Source organism: Cinclus cinclus, chromosome 2, assembly GCF_963662255.1.
Source record: "Cinclus cinclus chromosome 2, bCinCin1.1, whole genome shotgun sequence".
Taxonomy (NCBI): Eukaryota; Metazoa; Chordata; class Aves; order Passeriformes; family Cinclidae; genus Cinclus; species Cinclus cinclus.
Genome location: NC_085047.1, coordinates 110,186,176 through 110,203,039, shown reverse-complemented (window position 1 = coordinate 110,203,039; position 16,864 = coordinate 110,186,176). Strand labels below are relative to the sequence as shown.

General features: G+C 41.6%; 1 protein-coding gene across 2 annotated transcripts; it reads right to left on the bottom strand.

Moving 5' to 3' along the window:
- Positions 1-2,365: 2,365 nt before the first annotated feature.
- On the bottom strand, positions 2,366-14,262 carry ATP6AP2 (ATPase H+ transporting accessory protein 2). Of its 2 annotated transcripts, XM_062488116.1 has the most exons (9): positions 14,141-14,262; positions 11,348-11,478; positions 9,047-9,169; positions 7,557-7,652; positions 7,229-7,366; positions 6,877-6,930; positions 5,391-5,540; positions 4,229-4,345; positions 2,366-3,414 (listed from the first exon to the last, which is right to left on the bottom strand). In XM_062488116.1, the coding sequence occupies exons 1-9, from the start codon at positions 14,217-14,219 to the stop codon at positions 3,220-3,222; spliced, it is 1,083 nt and encodes a 360-aa protein (XP_062344100.1). In that variant the 5' UTR covers positions 14,220-14,262; the 3' UTR covers positions 2,366-3,219. The 2 variants fall into 2 exon arrangements, with proteins under 2 accessions (XP_062344100.1, XP_062344101.1); XM_062488117.1 differs by lacking the exon at positions 14,141-14,262 and having other exon boundaries at positions 4,226-4,345; positions 11,348-11,488.
- Between the last annotated feature and the right edge of the window lie 2,602 nt (positions 14,263-16,864).

The following is a 16,864-nucleotide window of genomic DNA, read 5'->3' as shown; positions in this document are numbered from 1 at the left end:
TTTGTGTGGAAATGTTCTCCCTGCTTCTACAAAGGTGAAAATTTCTAAGAATATGGTTCAGGGCCTGCAGAGGGGAAAATAAAAAATGCAGGAGAGTCCCAAACCCTCACTTGAGGGAAAAAAAAACATTTTTTTAGAGAACATTTGTGACTTTTACCTCAAAGCACCCATTTCACCATTGCCAAAAATTGTCTCAGTATAGGATTCTGAATGTCATTGTTTTGAAGGGCTTTTGTTTTGCTTTGAGAGATGCTTATCTCCTTACCTAGACTCTGGCAGCGTGCTTCTTAGATCCAAGAAGGGTGACCTATAAATCTCAGCAATCACATGCCAGGTTGCTCAACATTTGCATTTCAATGTCGCTTCCTCATTTCCACTTCCTTTTTTTAGACATAACATTTACACATTTCAGATCTGCTTTAGGCTTCCCTTGCCTGTGCATTGCTACAGCTGCAAGAACTCTGAAAGTTGCCATTCCTGCCACAGAGAAGTCTGGAAAGTTGATGCAGGCACAAAGGCTGATTGTACCTCCCTCTGCCAGGTTTAGACTTTGGGGTCTAATCTAGAAAAAGCAGCACACTGACTCTTCAAAGAACCCTTTATTTTATGGCTTATTTTCTCTTTTTAACCTAAGTATCAAAAGCAGCGCTCAGCCTTCAATTCTGACTCAGGATTCTCTCCTTCTTCAGAGATTTCTGCACTTCTTGAGAACAGCTTAGGTCCACCCCAAGCCAAACAGCATCCCAAGACCAGCTGTTATTTTCCTTGCATCCCCTTCCTGCCTTGGCTCCTCCCTGTTGTCTTCCTTCACAGAACTTCACCTGACAGTTTCACTGCTTTCCTCATAGCTCTGTGCACAAAACCTATGATTTCTGTCACATCACATAAATCTTTTTACAATTTTATATTATTGGGGCGATTTAAATTTTAAAGAGAAGAATCAAGAGCAGGTGTGGTAGTGCTGATGGCACTTCCATTGTAATTAACTTAAGTACGAAAAGGATATTCCTGGTTCAGTGATCAGAATTGTAGTTGCCTGTTTGATTAGCAGTTATGGACCAATACTGATGTATAATAAAGTGTGTCTGGCTTTCCTAACTCAAACTAAAGTACAGGGGATCTGGAGTGGTTCAAAATGCAGCCTGTGCTGAACAAAACATTTGGTATTTAAGACAATGCACAAATGACAGTGCTCAAAAGCACCTTTAGTACCAGCTGGAGGCCTACAGCCATGAGAAGGAACAAATGTGGTACTAACAGGAGAAGTGGGAATTGCAATTCACCCTTCAAAGTAATCTAAGATCAGCTTTAAAAAGTAAAATTAGAGCCTCCACCAGCAGCTGGGAGAGAGCTGATAGGCAGGGACCATCCCAATGGCAGGCCCTGCATTTAAACAAATTCTACACTGCCAACTTCACACCGACTAAAATACAACTGTTAAATACTTATCATTAATTATGCAGTCCCTTTAAACAACCAGCTCTGTAAAACTCTGTATCAGTATCTGAAGTGGACTGCTAATCTGATCAAACCTCTCAACCCACTGTTAAGAGCTGATAGAATTATTTGGATACTGCAGTGGGAATATTTAGATACTGTATTAGTAATAAATCTAACCATAATCAGTGACATAATCACTGTGTCCTACTTCTCACACCTGGCTGACAGCCTTCCCTTGACTACTCTGCCATGGTGTTACAGAATGTTCAATAATTACATTCCTGTCAGAGAAACTGCCAGTGCAACTCTTCCTTTCCAGCTACTGGTATCAATCATCCAGATTAACTTGAAATGCCATTAAAAGCAATTTCAAGTGATTGCAACATAGAGCGAACTGGATTTCTTGGACTCAGGCAAACCTGTAATTTGCTCATTTCAACCTAAATCACTGTCCTGGATCTCCAAGACATTAACAACTTCACTGCCCCCAGTGAAGACATTGCCAGTAAACGAGACTAATTCAGTGAAAACCTCTTTTCTGGAAGTGGAACAATTGTCTCCTAACAGCAGGAAAAGTTTAGCACATTAGAGGGCAAGATGGAAAAAAGTAGTTTCCACTCCTGCTGCTCTAACTCTGGAAGATCTCCTTTTACCACGAGGGCAAAGGAGTTTCTAAGAAGGAGGTAGTTCTAAAAAAGACCCAAGACAGAGATCAACCACTTTTTTTAACTACGCTCACTATTTGGCTTAGTAGAATCCACACAAGATAATCTTCCTTTTGAAGGACAGTTAAAACAAAACTGCTGCGGGCTTAGGGCTACTGTGACACATCAAATGCTGCCACACCTGCCCTGCTCAGCTGAACAAATCCTATACAGAAGTAGCCACATCAACAAAGTCACAAGGAATAAATGCACTCCAGAACAACTGTTCTTTGTTTTATTGAATGTTTGAAGCAGAACTATAATCCAGGTATCAAGTGTTGGTCCACTATTATCATCAAAAAGAACTGATTTTTTAAAATAATAACATCAACACAAATGGAAGGGACAAGAAGCATCCTAACAGGAACTTTCAACTGTACATGATGTTAGTCCACGATCAGACTGGTGATACTTCAGGATTTACAGACTGCACAGCCACACCAGTGTTATTCACCTCCCAAGCACTAAAGTTCTGGGGTGATTCTTCTGTGTACAGCTCACCCCTGAGCCACCAACATGAGATCAAAATGCCATTTGTGCTACTGGAGTCCTAGGCTGATAGAAATACTTCTATGTTTAGCATTTTACTGAAGAATATTTACTTTCCTCTCTGAAGTTACATATAACCATTATAAATATTTACATCAAACATTTACAGATGGTTCATAATATACAACACAACAACTGAGCTATAATTTTTGATCTTCCAGTGTAAAAGTTTCAAACAGGTTGCTATCATAATTTCAGTTTATCTGGTTTGCACAGGCACAGGCAGTACAGGGCATTTCAAAATTCATGTTACAAGATTAAAAAAAATGGAATGATGTCACTTTAATAACAATTATGCCAGGGAGTGGTGTTTTGGTTTTTTTTTCAACAAGCAAATTTCAACTTCTAAATCCCATCTGGTGCTACTACTGACATTTAAAATAGTCTTGAAAAGGGATGAAGTACTTAGAAATAAATACACCTTTAAAAAACTTCCACAATTAACCATGTTAGAATGTTTGCTTTCTACATAGGCTAAAGGAGACCTTGCTCCTCATCATCTTCCTGCACTGAAATACAGTGCAATTCAATCCATTCTTATCTTCTGATTCGTCATCCTATAAATAATGCTGTCATAGCCAGGATCCATGTTCCAGAGGTTGTAGGAGATAACTATCACAGCTAAAGCAAGACCTATCATCATCCACAGAACAATGTTGAAAATTACAGAGTAGTCATAGTTATATGGATAGGCAAGGTTATATGGATTCTCTTTTTTACTCTGCAAAAAAAGAAAATATTTATTACTTTAAAGTGCACACAAACATCTTGACTCCATCCAAAGTCTGAGCAACCTAAATAAGAGATGCACTTTTGTCTAGACAAATCTGATGCAAGGGCACAGAATGCAAAAAAGTGATGATGTGAGTGGCACCAGTGGAATCCAAAAGAAAGGTGACAGGAAAATGAAATCCAAAGTCCTGAAAGCTGGGGCAGAACAACCCAGGTCTCAGCACAGGCTGAGGCTTGAGCAGCTGGGCAGCTGCAGAGAGGGACTGGAGCTCCCACCAGACACAGGGAATAGGAGCCAGCAGTGCCTCTGGAATGACACAGGACAACTGCATCCTGGAAACTGGGTCTGGAGTCCAGCCAAGGATAAGGATAACATGTTTTCCCACAGCTGGGAGGCAGGACTTGCATGCACTGGGGAGACAACACAGAAAGGCAAATCCTAACAAGGCATAAGGGAAAAAGTTTTCACCACAGAAGTGGTTAATGCTTTGGAGCAAGAGAGGCTGAGGGACTTCCAGGGATGGACTTTTCAAGAACTTGGCTGGACAAGAACCTGAGCAACTTGATTTAGCTCCTGAATTAGTCCTGCTTTAAGCAGTAGGTTGGACTGGATAACCTCCAGAGCCCTCCTCAAGTGAAGTTACTTAAAGACAAAGTGAAGAACCAAGAGAAGTAAGTGAGCTGCACCCACACCTAAGTCACAGTCAGTATTTTAGTCCTTAAAAAAAAGTTAAACTCAGGTGAACTGAAACTATTTGGATCACTTTTAATAAATGAGATGAAGAAAAATGTGGCTCTACTACCTGTGAAGCCTGCAGAATGGAGCGAGTCTTCCTTGAGAGGGGAGAGTTAAATTCCTTCACAGCCACCACTTCTACTACTGCATTCCCACCATACAGATTAAACATCTCATCTGCAAACTAGAAAAAAAAAAAGGTGGTTTAGTTAAAATCCTAGACTGCAGCCAGGAATTAAGCAGAGTTTTGTTATCAAGATATAGTAAAACAAGACGTCAGCCTCAGGAATAATTACAGAAAGCTCCAAAAGTTTACACTATTTTAGAATTTCACTAAGTGTCAACCTTCCCCTGGTTTACAAGGCCTTTTTCAAACCCCCAATCACTGTTCAGCAGACTGTGGCTTATGCCACTTTCTGGGCTGAAACTTACTCTTTTATCCCTTTTACAAAAGGGCCCATGCCCACATGATTTCCTAATTGTGTATCTGTCAGTTCCCACAAAGTATTTAGGTTCTCAAACTCCCACTGGGAAAACTATGAACCTGAATATTTTAATCTGATCCAAATGCTAACATGTCTACTATTTAAATATATTTGCTTAAGGTCAAAGAGGCCAAAGAGCAATACTTAGAAAAAACAAGTGTTTGGCTTAACAAATTGATGGTTTTGAATTTTTTCATCACACTTTGGAAACTCTCTCGAGTGACTGATCTTAATAAAAATTTAACTAATTATTACATAAGATCTGCTGAAGAACTACGTTCTTGAGCACACTGATGGATGAACAGCAGTTATTTTAAACTCTTAGAAATTTACATTTACGTAGCTTTGTGGGCAAGGGTAAACTAACCACTACACCTTGGGATAAAGATACTTCCACATTTCCAAGAGCCTCTCTTTGTGAGACATTTTGGTGCTTTCAAATGCAAGGTGTTTGTTTAAGAAAAACAAACATATCAAGTAATGTTGATACATGGTTTCAAGAAACCCCTACTCCTTTATTCAAAATATCTAAACACATTGTAGAATCATGCCAACACTTTACAGAGAGGCAAATAGTAATATTTAATTTTATAACTAAACAACAGCATTTTAAAAACTGAACAACAAAAACAAGCACGAGGCAAGCCAGCACTAATGAAGCTGCCATCTCACTTCTTTGTAGTTAAAATAAAAATTATTTTCTTACTATTACGATGAGTTTTGTTCATTAGGTAGGAAATGTACCTTTTGCAAAGAGTCAACAAGAATCTGAGAAGCATCCTTGAACTGCTGAGAGTCCTCCCCATATCGTTTTCCAACCTCTTCCAAACCAGACAGTTCCAGGGAATAAAGGTCTGGAGAGTGATCTTTGGCTAAGTGCTTGTGTCGAGACAGCTTTGGCACAGCATTGGAGACAGAAAGAAGTTAATTCACAACAGGTTACTTTAACAACACGCTGCACAAAATCTATTTACTTGGACTAATCCAGCCTCACTTTTTACAGTCATATTCTGTAATTAGGAAACGGAATTCATGCCAACTCAACTAGAAGACATCCATAATTGTTTCTTTTTTTAATTCTACAGAAGAAAGCAGATGATCATTATGTAGCATCTGTTCCTAACATGAGGTTATATACATGTAATAGAGCTGTATGAAAAAGAAATAAAATACTTATTGACATCAGAATCCTTGTTCTTTAACTGCCATGAAAATAAAACTCAGAGAAAACAGAAACATAACTACAAGACTTAGATACTATCATTTCCTTGTTTGAAGTAGGCCCTGGCAGAGCTCAGTAGGTTGCAACTTCTACTGTGTGCTGTCCATGTACAGAAGTAGTTTATTTGATATCATCCAATAATCAGAAAATTCAACCAATATAATCTAAATTATCTCAGAGAGAAGTGACATTCTTGCATTTCTGTAGGTGAGAAGATGCAGCACTGACATTTGCCTGCTCAAGACAACAGTCTCTGAAAACAAGGAATTTAATCCCATCTTCCCAACTACTTAAACTGCAGCATTTCTAGCCTGCAAAACAAAACCAAGTTGTTCTACCCCATTTTCTCAAGAGCCCAATTTCTCTCCACTAGCCCTTTACCTAATGTGAATTTTTGAGTTTTTCCATTACTCTTTCTTTCACTTCAGTAGTTAAGGGCTGCAGCTTAAAGGACACACAGAAAAAAACAAACCAAAATGAAACAAAAAGACCCACACACCACTGACCCACTAAAATGAATTCTATACCACAGCAACAAGACAGCAGCTTCTTAGTAAAAAGATTCTCAGAATTAAAAGCTCACCCCTTCATTGGAGCACTTCTACTACCATCACTATTCATGGCACAAAAGCCACTCCAGTCTTTTCACATAAAGTGGTATTTTTAAGTAAAATGGTGGACTGGGCAAAGAACATGTTCCTAACTACCATCATACTTCTCAAGTTAGATGCCAAAAAAGCTCCAGCAAATTCTTCCTTGAGTATTTCAGAATTTTCCCTGTTCTGACCAAACACAACACAAAAGAATGACAATTAAGGTTCTAATTCACAGTTGCAGTGATGGGGCTGATACAAATAGAATGCATTATTTAAACTGATGGAACCAGCTGATGAACACACTACAACACGTATCACTGGTAGCCAAGTATCCTGGCTATGGCTTCTCTACCTCTAAAGATCTCTGAAGTTTGTGATACAAAATAGGGGAAGACATTTCAAAACACCTTACCAGGCTTGCAATATCATGTAGCACTTGAAGTTCTGACAGAAAAAGCAAGTCAACCTGAGGGAAGAGGTAGAGACATGTTTCTCCTTTGATGCAACCCAAGTTACAGAAGTCTTGTGTTGTTGCAAGTATTGGGTAACAGTTGTCTGCTACAACATCAGAACATGCTAGAAGGAAATAACCCTTTCAATAAAGTTACTTAGAAAAAAATGCTTGAACTTAGTTCAGTTAGAAAAAATTAGGAGTGGGCTCTTAGGCAAAGAAAGAAGGAAGAAAAAGCAGAAAAGGAGAAGAGCACAAGCTAAGTATTAGGAAAAAAGCCCCATTAGAGTTCCCACTGATGAATGTGCTTTACCTCGTTGTTCCTGCTGAGGGAGTTGAGAGGGAGGGAGCTGAGGATGGAGCTGTCCTGGAACAGGCGGTTCCGCAGCTGGCGCAGAGTGACAGAGAGATCCTCAAACACAGTGTTGGCCTTGCCCACCATGTACACCCTCTGCAGGAACAGCCACTGGTTACTGACAGCACAGCCTCCTGCTCAGTTTCTCCAGCCACTAATAACAATCATGCTGGCAATCTCCAATCCAGAATTTCATGGCATCAATTTGGTTTGCTCCAGCCACACAAGCGGAAAGAGGTTTCACTATACTTGGGACATGTGGAACCAAGAGTGAAGCAATACTTACTTCCTCACTGGGGGCCAGCTGCAACACCACAGGCATCTCCTCAGAGAACAGAGTATGGATGGCATTTGCAACACTGTCCAGACTGAAAGGAACAGCCTGGAAGACAAAGTCTAGTCAGATTTTTGGGTTAAAGAGGGACTACTGATCTTAACTGAAAAAGAAAAGTAAAGGGTATGAGCATTTCCAAAGTGATAATAAGTAATAGGAACCTATCTGCAAAGCAAAACATCACCTCTGTATCTATGAACAGACATTTTATTTATTTTTTATTTATTTATTTTATTTATTTTTATTTATTTTTGTGGCAGACACAATATATTCTTAAGAACTCCAAAGGACCATGACTGTGAATTAAGAGGATTATTTAGGCTTAGAGTATAGCCTTGTTTATCACTAAAACAAGACCAACAAATATAGAAGCAATGCAAAAGGGAAACACTCTTAGTGCAAATGGAAAGTTATGAACCACAAAAAAATGATGGATGAAAAATATACCAGCAGAAAGACCAACTGCTGAAGCAAAACAGGACATATATAAAAAAAACTACTAAATATAGAAGAAATGCTACCACAGTATAGTGTCATTACTGGCAAGCTAATAGAACTGTTAGTTTTTTAAACACCTACTTGTGGGTTTTATTTAAAAAAGACACAGAAAGGCACATTTCCATTCACTACTTAAAAGTGTCCTATGACAGAAGAAGCAATGGCATAGATTTAAACCCAGGAAAATTTAATTTAAGAACAAAGTTTTTTACTCCAAGGGTGGCCAAATACTGGCAGATGTTGCCTGGAGGTCATGGAGTCTCCATTTGTGGAGCTGCTCATATCCTGACTGAACACAGTGCTGGTCAGCCTGCTCTGGCTGGTCCTGCTTGATCAGAGCATTGGATGAGAAGATTTCAAGAGCTCCCTTCCAACCTAAAGGATTCTGTTGCTGTAACAAGCCTGAGGAGCCTTAGCAAAGACTGACAATGAGAGGTAAGTGTAATGTATGTTGATTTCTTCTTGATACAATATAATGGAATGGTGTCTCTAAGCGCTGTATTTCACAGTCAAGTACTTGAGGAAAACTCAAAAGACCACTTAGAAGGCAATACAGTATATCAAAAAAATCAACTCCATGTAAAATGTTATCACACACTCAGCTGAAGCAAAAAACAATTCTTATTTTGAAATACTAAGTTACCGTGGGAAGAAGTGGATTGGTACAAACATTAAAATTAGCAGTCTTTCAAGGAGAACATGCTCTGGTCAAATAAATCATGTTGAACTGAACTCAACAGAGGAAGCCCTGGGTGATCTCAAGGGCCTCCTGCCTTGTACAGAATCCTGACTAGATTATTGATCCATCAGTTTAGGGGCCATGCAAACTTCAAGTGAAGCAGGAAATAAGTAAACATCAGGGACTACAGCAGAGAATCATGTACTTGTCATTAGACCACAGGAGTCCCAGGAACCACGTGACAGTTCCAAATGTGGATACTCACATTCTCAATGGGGTAAGAAAAGCCTTTCACAGGCAACTTGTCCACGCCCTTCACTGTCACCAGCACAGTGGCTTGTGGCCTGTGAAACAGATCACCCACGCCCAGGCCAGGCCAGGGGAGGTCCTAGCACAAAAGAGAAAAAAAAGTTGTATTTCACAGGCAGAGGAGAGTTCTTCCCACTGTTAAAGCAAAACAACTTACCTTGTTAATGCCTGTGTGCAGAATAGCCTACTGGAAATTTCACGGAGAAATAAGTTAATACTACACTGCTTTCATCCTGAGTAATGCCAGTCAATCATGAAGGAACTGTTAGTTTGGAAGTTGCCAATAACTTCATAGCAAATTCTACACTAAGAAAACATTATATATAATGGATACATGAGAAGTTATTTCCCATAATTAAATTATAAATACTTTAGTCTGTATTTAGTAAGTGAAGGCTGAACTTAAAAAACCCACTAACATCTTGATATTTTCAGTATAAGAAAGAAACAGGGTGGAAAGAAAGGGGAAGAGAGGGATGTGTCAATCACAACAACAGGCAGCTAAACTTAAATGTACACATTTGCACAGAAATATAAAAATATTTCTTTGTAGCTTAACAACAATTACAAATCAGTAAGAGCACAGTGGAGGCTACCTGACTGGTTTATTCAGGCACAAAATACAAATTCATCTGGTCTGGAATAAAGGCAAACAGTTGTCCCCATTTGTGTAAATGACATAACTGCCCTTTTTTTGAAAGCCAATTTAATTGCATTTTAGAATTATGATCTGTATCACCTCACAGAACCAAAGGACAAACCCTTTAAAGCATCATCAGGGACAAAAACGGGGTCTGTTTTATTTTTCCTTTAACAAGGAAATAATACTGAATTACTCTTTCTGAGAATTCCCAACGTAATGCACTAAGAATCCCAAATTCTCTACAGTGGCCTTGCTGCACTGGTCAGTTTATGTCCCTAGACTTCAGCTTTGATGTGAGCTGCAAAAGAATTGCCTGGGCCCTGCAGTACACTCCTTACCAGGGCCAGAAGCTGCCCACACAGTGATCTCTGCCTCAGGGACAGCTTTCAGGAACTCTCAGTTCCAGGCCTGAACTGAATAATCATTCAAACACTTCCCTCCCTCCCTGCTTCTAGGATTTGAATTAATAGTAACAGAGAACTATTTCTAAAGGATGCTTAGGACCCATTACAACAAATGAATCCCAAGCTGTGGCAAAGGCACAGAGTACTGGAACTCTTTTCTATCATAACCATGACATCTCTCTGGATGACCAGGATGCCAAATGGACAGAACAGGCCAAACTCCACTGTTTTTTCTGGGTGTCTTTATATGAAAAACACACAATACCATTCAATATATTGTTTTTTCCTGATAAAATAATCCAACATTTACTCCTTAGTCATATGACTTATATAAGTTTGTTACTAGTTTGATGACAAAAAAGCAGAATTAACTGACAGAAAGATATTTTCAAATTCCAAAACACAGGCTAAGCAGCCTTGCATTCAAACCAGCCTTATCAGATCTCTTCTCTAGATGATGCATGGAAGAAATGAGAACTGGCTGCCATCAGCAGCACTGTGAGAATGTCTCAGCCAGCAGATTTCAGTATCTGGCTGCACAGACACTGCCAAAGGTATCAGCTATTACACTTTCATCTACTGCTTCAACAGCCACTCATGCCTGCTGAAGCCCAGCAAAAAAATTCAGTAGGCAAGATGGAATCAATCCAAGGGCTCCTGCTCCTGTGCCCCACTTTAAACACAGCTAATGCTGTATTTGCATATTTAATGTAGAGAAACACTACCACAAATCATGTTTCCAAGGTTTTGGATTATTTTCTGAGTAACCAACATACTTGTTCTAACTCTGTTCAGCAGAACAGAATGGCTTGCTGACCTGCCTTACCAAGCCATTTCTCAATATTCAGATTACCCAGGAGCAGAGCCCTACAGAGAGCTTGTGGGCAAGAAGTGACAGTGGTTCCATGGACCCTCAGTCTGTGACCATGGATGGAGGGGATACAGCACATAGCTGTTCCTCAGAGGAACTGAGGGACAGCACTGGAAAGCCTCTGCAGGTGGTGACTCAAATTAGCCAGCCAGCACAGCCTCTGGCTGCTCATATGACCAGCACAGCTCTATCCTGGAAACCACCTCTGTCAAGTAATGTATTCCTCAAGACAAACAGGGCAACATTTTATATATTCCAGCACGTGACAAGAAGATTTCCATCTTGAGTGAGCAGGTCTGTAGTTTTAGAGGCATTTCACAATCAAGATCTGGAACGTACTTCTTCAACAGAAAAGCCCATGGTCAATGCAGCAACGTCTGGGATCCGCTCGCCTGGAATGGGCCAACTTCCATCTCGGAAAGCAACTGACTGAGGTGATCGTAGGATACTGAATTCACCACCACATACACCTAAAAAAACAGACAGAAAAGCTGTCAGAGCTCCTGCAGTCTTTCCCTTTACGTGACAGAGAAAAGACTGTATTTCAGCTTTCACTCCTTCCTCCCTCCCATGCCTATCAGTTTATGGAAAGCCAGGAATAAGAACTGATCATTTTAATGCTCTGGAATACAAAATAAGGTTTCTATACAGCAATGACTAAGAATGAACTAACTAATGAACTAGTATGAAGATCCATACTAACAAAAGCAGAACAATTATTCTAACAATAGCACAGCAGAGCTCTATGTAACAAGCTGCAAGTAGTCTTACAGTTCAGACCTCCTAAAGTGAACTATCAGTGGAGCCAGGCAGACTCCAAAACCCTGTTAAGCTCACAAAGCACCAACACAGCTCTGTTTGCTTCCAGGACTGCTTGGCACAACACCTCTGTTCATGCAGGCAACAGTCAGAGCCACTGAGCCCAGAGCCAGGAAGGCCAGCAGAATTTGTCAGTGCTGGCTGAAACCAGGCACTGCCAGGACAACCCTGCTCCTGCAGAACAGCTCTGGTGCTCCTGCTCTGCCCCCTCCACCTCATGGCACCAGGAGACTTTTGTCTTCCTTGGATGCAGCACTGGACCTGAGCTGATTGTGTGGAGCCACAATCTACAACACTGGGTTTTCATCTGGGATCACCCTTCACTCTCTTCCCCCTTACCTTGAATAGCAAAGCTGACTAAAAGCACATTTCTAAATTGGTTTATGATTACAGTAATTTACTGCATAATAAAGTCAGAAAGGACTCCACAGAAGTAAGAGACGGGCTTATTTCAACTCAAAAGTCACTTAGGCACAGCTGCAATACTGTGTACACCAAAATTTATCTAAATAAATTTTAAAACTTATTTGGTGTATATAAGAAGTAACATGCACAATATAAAATTTCAGGCATACACTACCCCATGAGCAATCTGAGTAGGTGGCCACCAGAAAACTGATTTGATACATGAAAATCAAGTAATAAAGTAATAACTATTTGCAGGCCTATATGTTCAAGTTCTAATTATAAAATTAATCTCACGGCATAACTGAAAATTACATTAATAATGTAACTGTCTAAAGAAAATAGAAGTACTTATTCATACGATCACTGAAAACTGGTTACCAATCCAAGCAGTGATTTACAGTAGTTTTCCAGGGCATCTACAAATCTAAAGGCTATTTACAAAAACAATGCAATAGTAAACTGATGTGTTGTGCAGCTAAAAACTTCCTTAATATTAATTTAACTAATGTGACCTTGCAGATGCTGTTCCAAAGCCCAGCTCATGATCATGCACACAGATGTTTACAGTAAATCTGAGCTATGTTATGATAAACACATCAAAGGACAAAGTTCTTGAGATGTAGGCTGGGGAAGGGGGCAAAAGGAAGGAAAGAGGCCAAACCAAGTGATATTCATGCAGTAGATTCAAAAATTTCTTGAAATTGATGTGTTCCTTGGGTGGCCTGATACCAGTTGTAATGGTGGTTCAACCCACATTTTGAAGAGCAGAAATGTTTCCAGACCAACTTCTTTAAGTAAGAATTTACAAAATGGCTAAAAATGCATAGGATTTCACATGCTGCTCTGGACAAGGATGTTACACAGTCACATTATTTAGGACAAGCTGGCTTACTTAGGGGAGGATTGCTCTAGTGGATAAAATCAGAGCATTAACCCTTCACAACTGAGTTTACCTCACTAGATTTGTTCAAGATTACAATTATTAAAACTAAATTTGAAGCTGGGAATATCAGCAGATTCCCTCTAATTGCCTATGGAAAAGTTAACCTAGCTCCTGCCCTGCCAAAGTTGTACCTCAGGTTCTCAAAATCCTTTGTGAACCTGGAGAGCTAAGGAACATTGAGTGAGAAATATTTACAGGGCCTGGAAGTGCCATCACAAGCCTGACTCACAGCAGGTACCAGAGAGGCTACAGTGACCATAGAAACAGCTCAGAAAAGTTCGTACAAAATAACAAAATTATCTGTGTCTATCACAGAACCATCGCAGTTAGAAGAGACCTCTAAGACCATCAAATCCAACCATCAACCCTGCACTGCCACAGTAGCCTCTAAACCAGATCACCCAGTGCCAGATCCAGACGCCTCTTAAACACCACCAGGGGCAACTCCATCACCTCCCTGGGCAACCTATTCTCAGCTTATAGAAATGGATTTTAATACAAACTGTATACAGTATTTAATTTAATAAAGTAACATATAACATATTACATATAAACATACACGTGCATTGTAAAAATATACACTTTATCATCTAAATTTATACAGTAACTTTGTGATATAACTGTAGAAATAATTTTATATAATGAATTTACACAATAAAATTATAGAAACTTCTAATTTAATATAAATCACCCCTTGGACTGAAAGGGACAGGATGAAAGGGCTCGAGCACGGTCGCGGGAGGTGGATGGGGGCAGGGATCTGCAGCACAGTGACAGCCCCCCGCTCCCACTCCTCAGTCCTCAACGTGGCACCCACAGACACAGAGCAGCCTCCCTCACCTTCCCCCCACCCCGGCACCGCGGCCCAGCCCCCTTCCCGCAATCTCCCCCCGCAGTGGTCAGGCGACCCTCCCCGCGCCCCTCGGCGCTCCCCCCGCGCCGGCCCATTCCCGCTCACCCACCGGCGACACAGGCCGCTGCCACCAGCGCCGCCAGCCCCAGGGCCCGGCCGGCCCTGCCGCACCGCCCCATGACCACCATGAGCCACCGCCGGGCAGAGCCGCGGACACACACCGAGCGCCCCGCCCACCTCCTGACAGACAGCGGCCGCAGCCAATCGGCGAGCGGTATTCCGGATGATAGGCGGGACTCGTCAGAGTTGACCAATCACCGGCACGGCACCGCCCCTGTAGCAGGGATGAGCAGTCAGCTGTCCCTCCGGGGGAAGGGTCTCTATTTGAGTGGCGTTCCGCTTTGGCCAATCAGATCGAGAGAGATAGCTGCGCCATTTTCCTCCCCGCTCTGTAAACCCAGAGGGAGGGGCAAGGAGGCTGAACCAATTGACAGCTGATTTAGCCAATCGGAGTGCGAGGGGTAGTGGCTTTGCTCCGCCCATGCCCGTCAGCCTGACAGCGATGGGGCGGGGGAAAGCTGTGATTGACAGCCGAGTGCACCATTCAGAGAGCAAGGCGCCCGCTCCCCCCCTCTGGGCAGCTGTGAGGGGCTCTTTGGGTGTGGGGCCGTGGAGCGTCTGTTCTGTCCTTGTAGTTGTCCTCATAATTCCCCTTGTGTATGCCCCCGCCTTCAGTGGATTCTTCCTTAAATTTTGTTGGGAGCATGCGCAGTAACAAAGTTAGTGACTTCCCCCAGCCATGCTCGCTTCAGCTGTCACTGCTAGCGATAGGAACAGGCAGGTGGTGCACTTTGGTCAGTGTATGTTTAATATTCCTGTAATATGCCATGATTATCACAATGAAGGGAGGTGATCCTACCCCTCTGTTCATCCCTGTGAGGATCACCTGGAGTGCTTTGTCCAGTTCTGTCTCCTCAGGACAGGAGACACACGGAGCTGCTGGGGCGGGACCAGTGGAGGGTGACAAAGATGATGGAGGGACTGGAGCATCTCAGTGAGGAAGGGAGCTGGGGCTGTTCAGCCTGGAGAAGAGAGGGCTGAGAGGGGCCCTCATCCCTGTCTGTCAGTGTCTGCAGGGAGGGGTCAGAGGATGGAGCAGGCTCTGCTCCCTGGTCCCAGCAATGGGACAGGAGGAACGGGCAGGAACTGATGGCCAGGAAGTTCCACCTGAACATGAGGAAGAATTTCTTCCCTGTGCAGATATTGAGCACTGGAACTGATTGTCCAGAGAAGGTGTGGAGTCTCCATCAGTGGAGATATTCCAGACCCATCCGGACACAATCCTGTGCCATGTGCTGTGGGATGACCCTGCTTGAGCAAGGAGGTGGGACCAGATGGCCCACTGATGTCCCTTCCATCCTGACCCATTCAGTGATTCTTTGAAATTTTGAGTATTTCTTGGGGTCTTTGTATATTTTTAGGCTCCAAGCTCTTTATGAAGCTCTCTTTAAGTAAAGACAGATAAAACCAGGCATTGAGGGTGAATTACCATGTACCATGGGAGGTTAAGACCTCCCAGTTCATTGTAACTAAAACTGTTATGATAACTTCAAATTAATATTCACTCATTCCTTACTCTGTATTGTGCATCACAAAACCAGCACTGCATAATACCTTCTGTAAAATAAATGGAAATAAATGCTTGAGATTATCTGATTCAAAATAGTTGTTTTCTGTGAGCTTTTTTGTCCTGGATTCCTTGGGAAGCACTGTCTGTGAGTTCACAGGCAATCCAGCAGTGCTAGGGAATGTTTTACCTGCTTTGCTGGGAGACAGCACCTGTGTCACCTCCACGTGATAAGACTGTATTTATGTGCAGAACATGCCAAGGATTACTACCTGTACAACTGTTTGGCCAGAGTTGTTCTGCTGTGTATTTAGAAATTTCAGCCAACTATAGAAGCACTTTGTAAATGTGCCTGAGCAACATTTCTGTACTGGAAAACAAAAAGGTTGTCTAGAAGAATGAGTGAGTGGGGAGGGGAATGCAGGTAGCAAAATGGAAGTGTGTTTACAGCAAACAGTATTTGAGAGGGTGAAGTTACATCCCTACCACTGCCACATGATAGTATGTGACAACGGGCAAATCACTTAAACTCAGCTTTTCATAGGTGGCAATAAAAGTCCCTCCCTTGTCTGTCAGTTGTTTTGCATAAATTAGAAGAAGGTCTTCCTGCTGCCAGGTGGAAGCTACACTTTGAATATTAAAATCATGCCAGATGCATAGGGTACTCTAAAACTCAGCAGCAAGTTATGAGCACTTCAAATTAATACCCACTCATTTCTTTCTTACTCTGTATTGTGCATCACAAAACTTGCACTGCATAATAGCTTTTGTGAAATAAATGCAAATAAATGTTTGTAAGATTACCTGAATACTGTGGCAAAGATACGATCAAAATATTTATTTCCTGATGGGCTTTTCTGCTTTCAGAACAGGATTAGAAAAACTCATGGGAAAGAAGGCCTGGATCAGCGAACAACGAAGATAATGAATGATTGCTTTTCAGTGAGCCCAGCTGGGTTGTGTGTTGGGCATGATGATTTTGAAAAGATAGTATTCTGTATTGTAAACTGATAATGCTCCCACAACACGTATGGCCATGGGTCCTGGATTAAGGTTGTATGGGTTACCTTATTTTTATCATTTGCTGTCTCTTGGGCACTTGACTTTTCAAGCATAGTGTGCCATTTACTGTGGATATTTCAGCATAATTTCATAAAGCTTTGCCTATCTAGGAAAACATGGTTCCTGCACCTCGTAGTCTGAAGT

Bases quoted from the DNA above. Each gene is read 5' to 3' on its own strand.
- ATP6AP2 (XM_062488116.1), bottom strand. From the start codon at position 14,219: ATGGTGGTCATGGGGCGGTGCGGCAGGGCCGGCCGGGCCCTGGGGCTG. The intron at 9,170-11,347 runs GTACGTTCCAGA...CTTTTGTGCTAG, and splicing joins TGGGCTTTTCTGTTGAAGAA to GACCTCCCCTGGCCTGGCCT. The intron at 7,367-7,556 runs GTAAGTATTGCT...CTGTTCCTGCAG, and splicing joins AGCTGGCCCCCAGTGAGGAA to AGGGTGTACATGGTGGGCAA.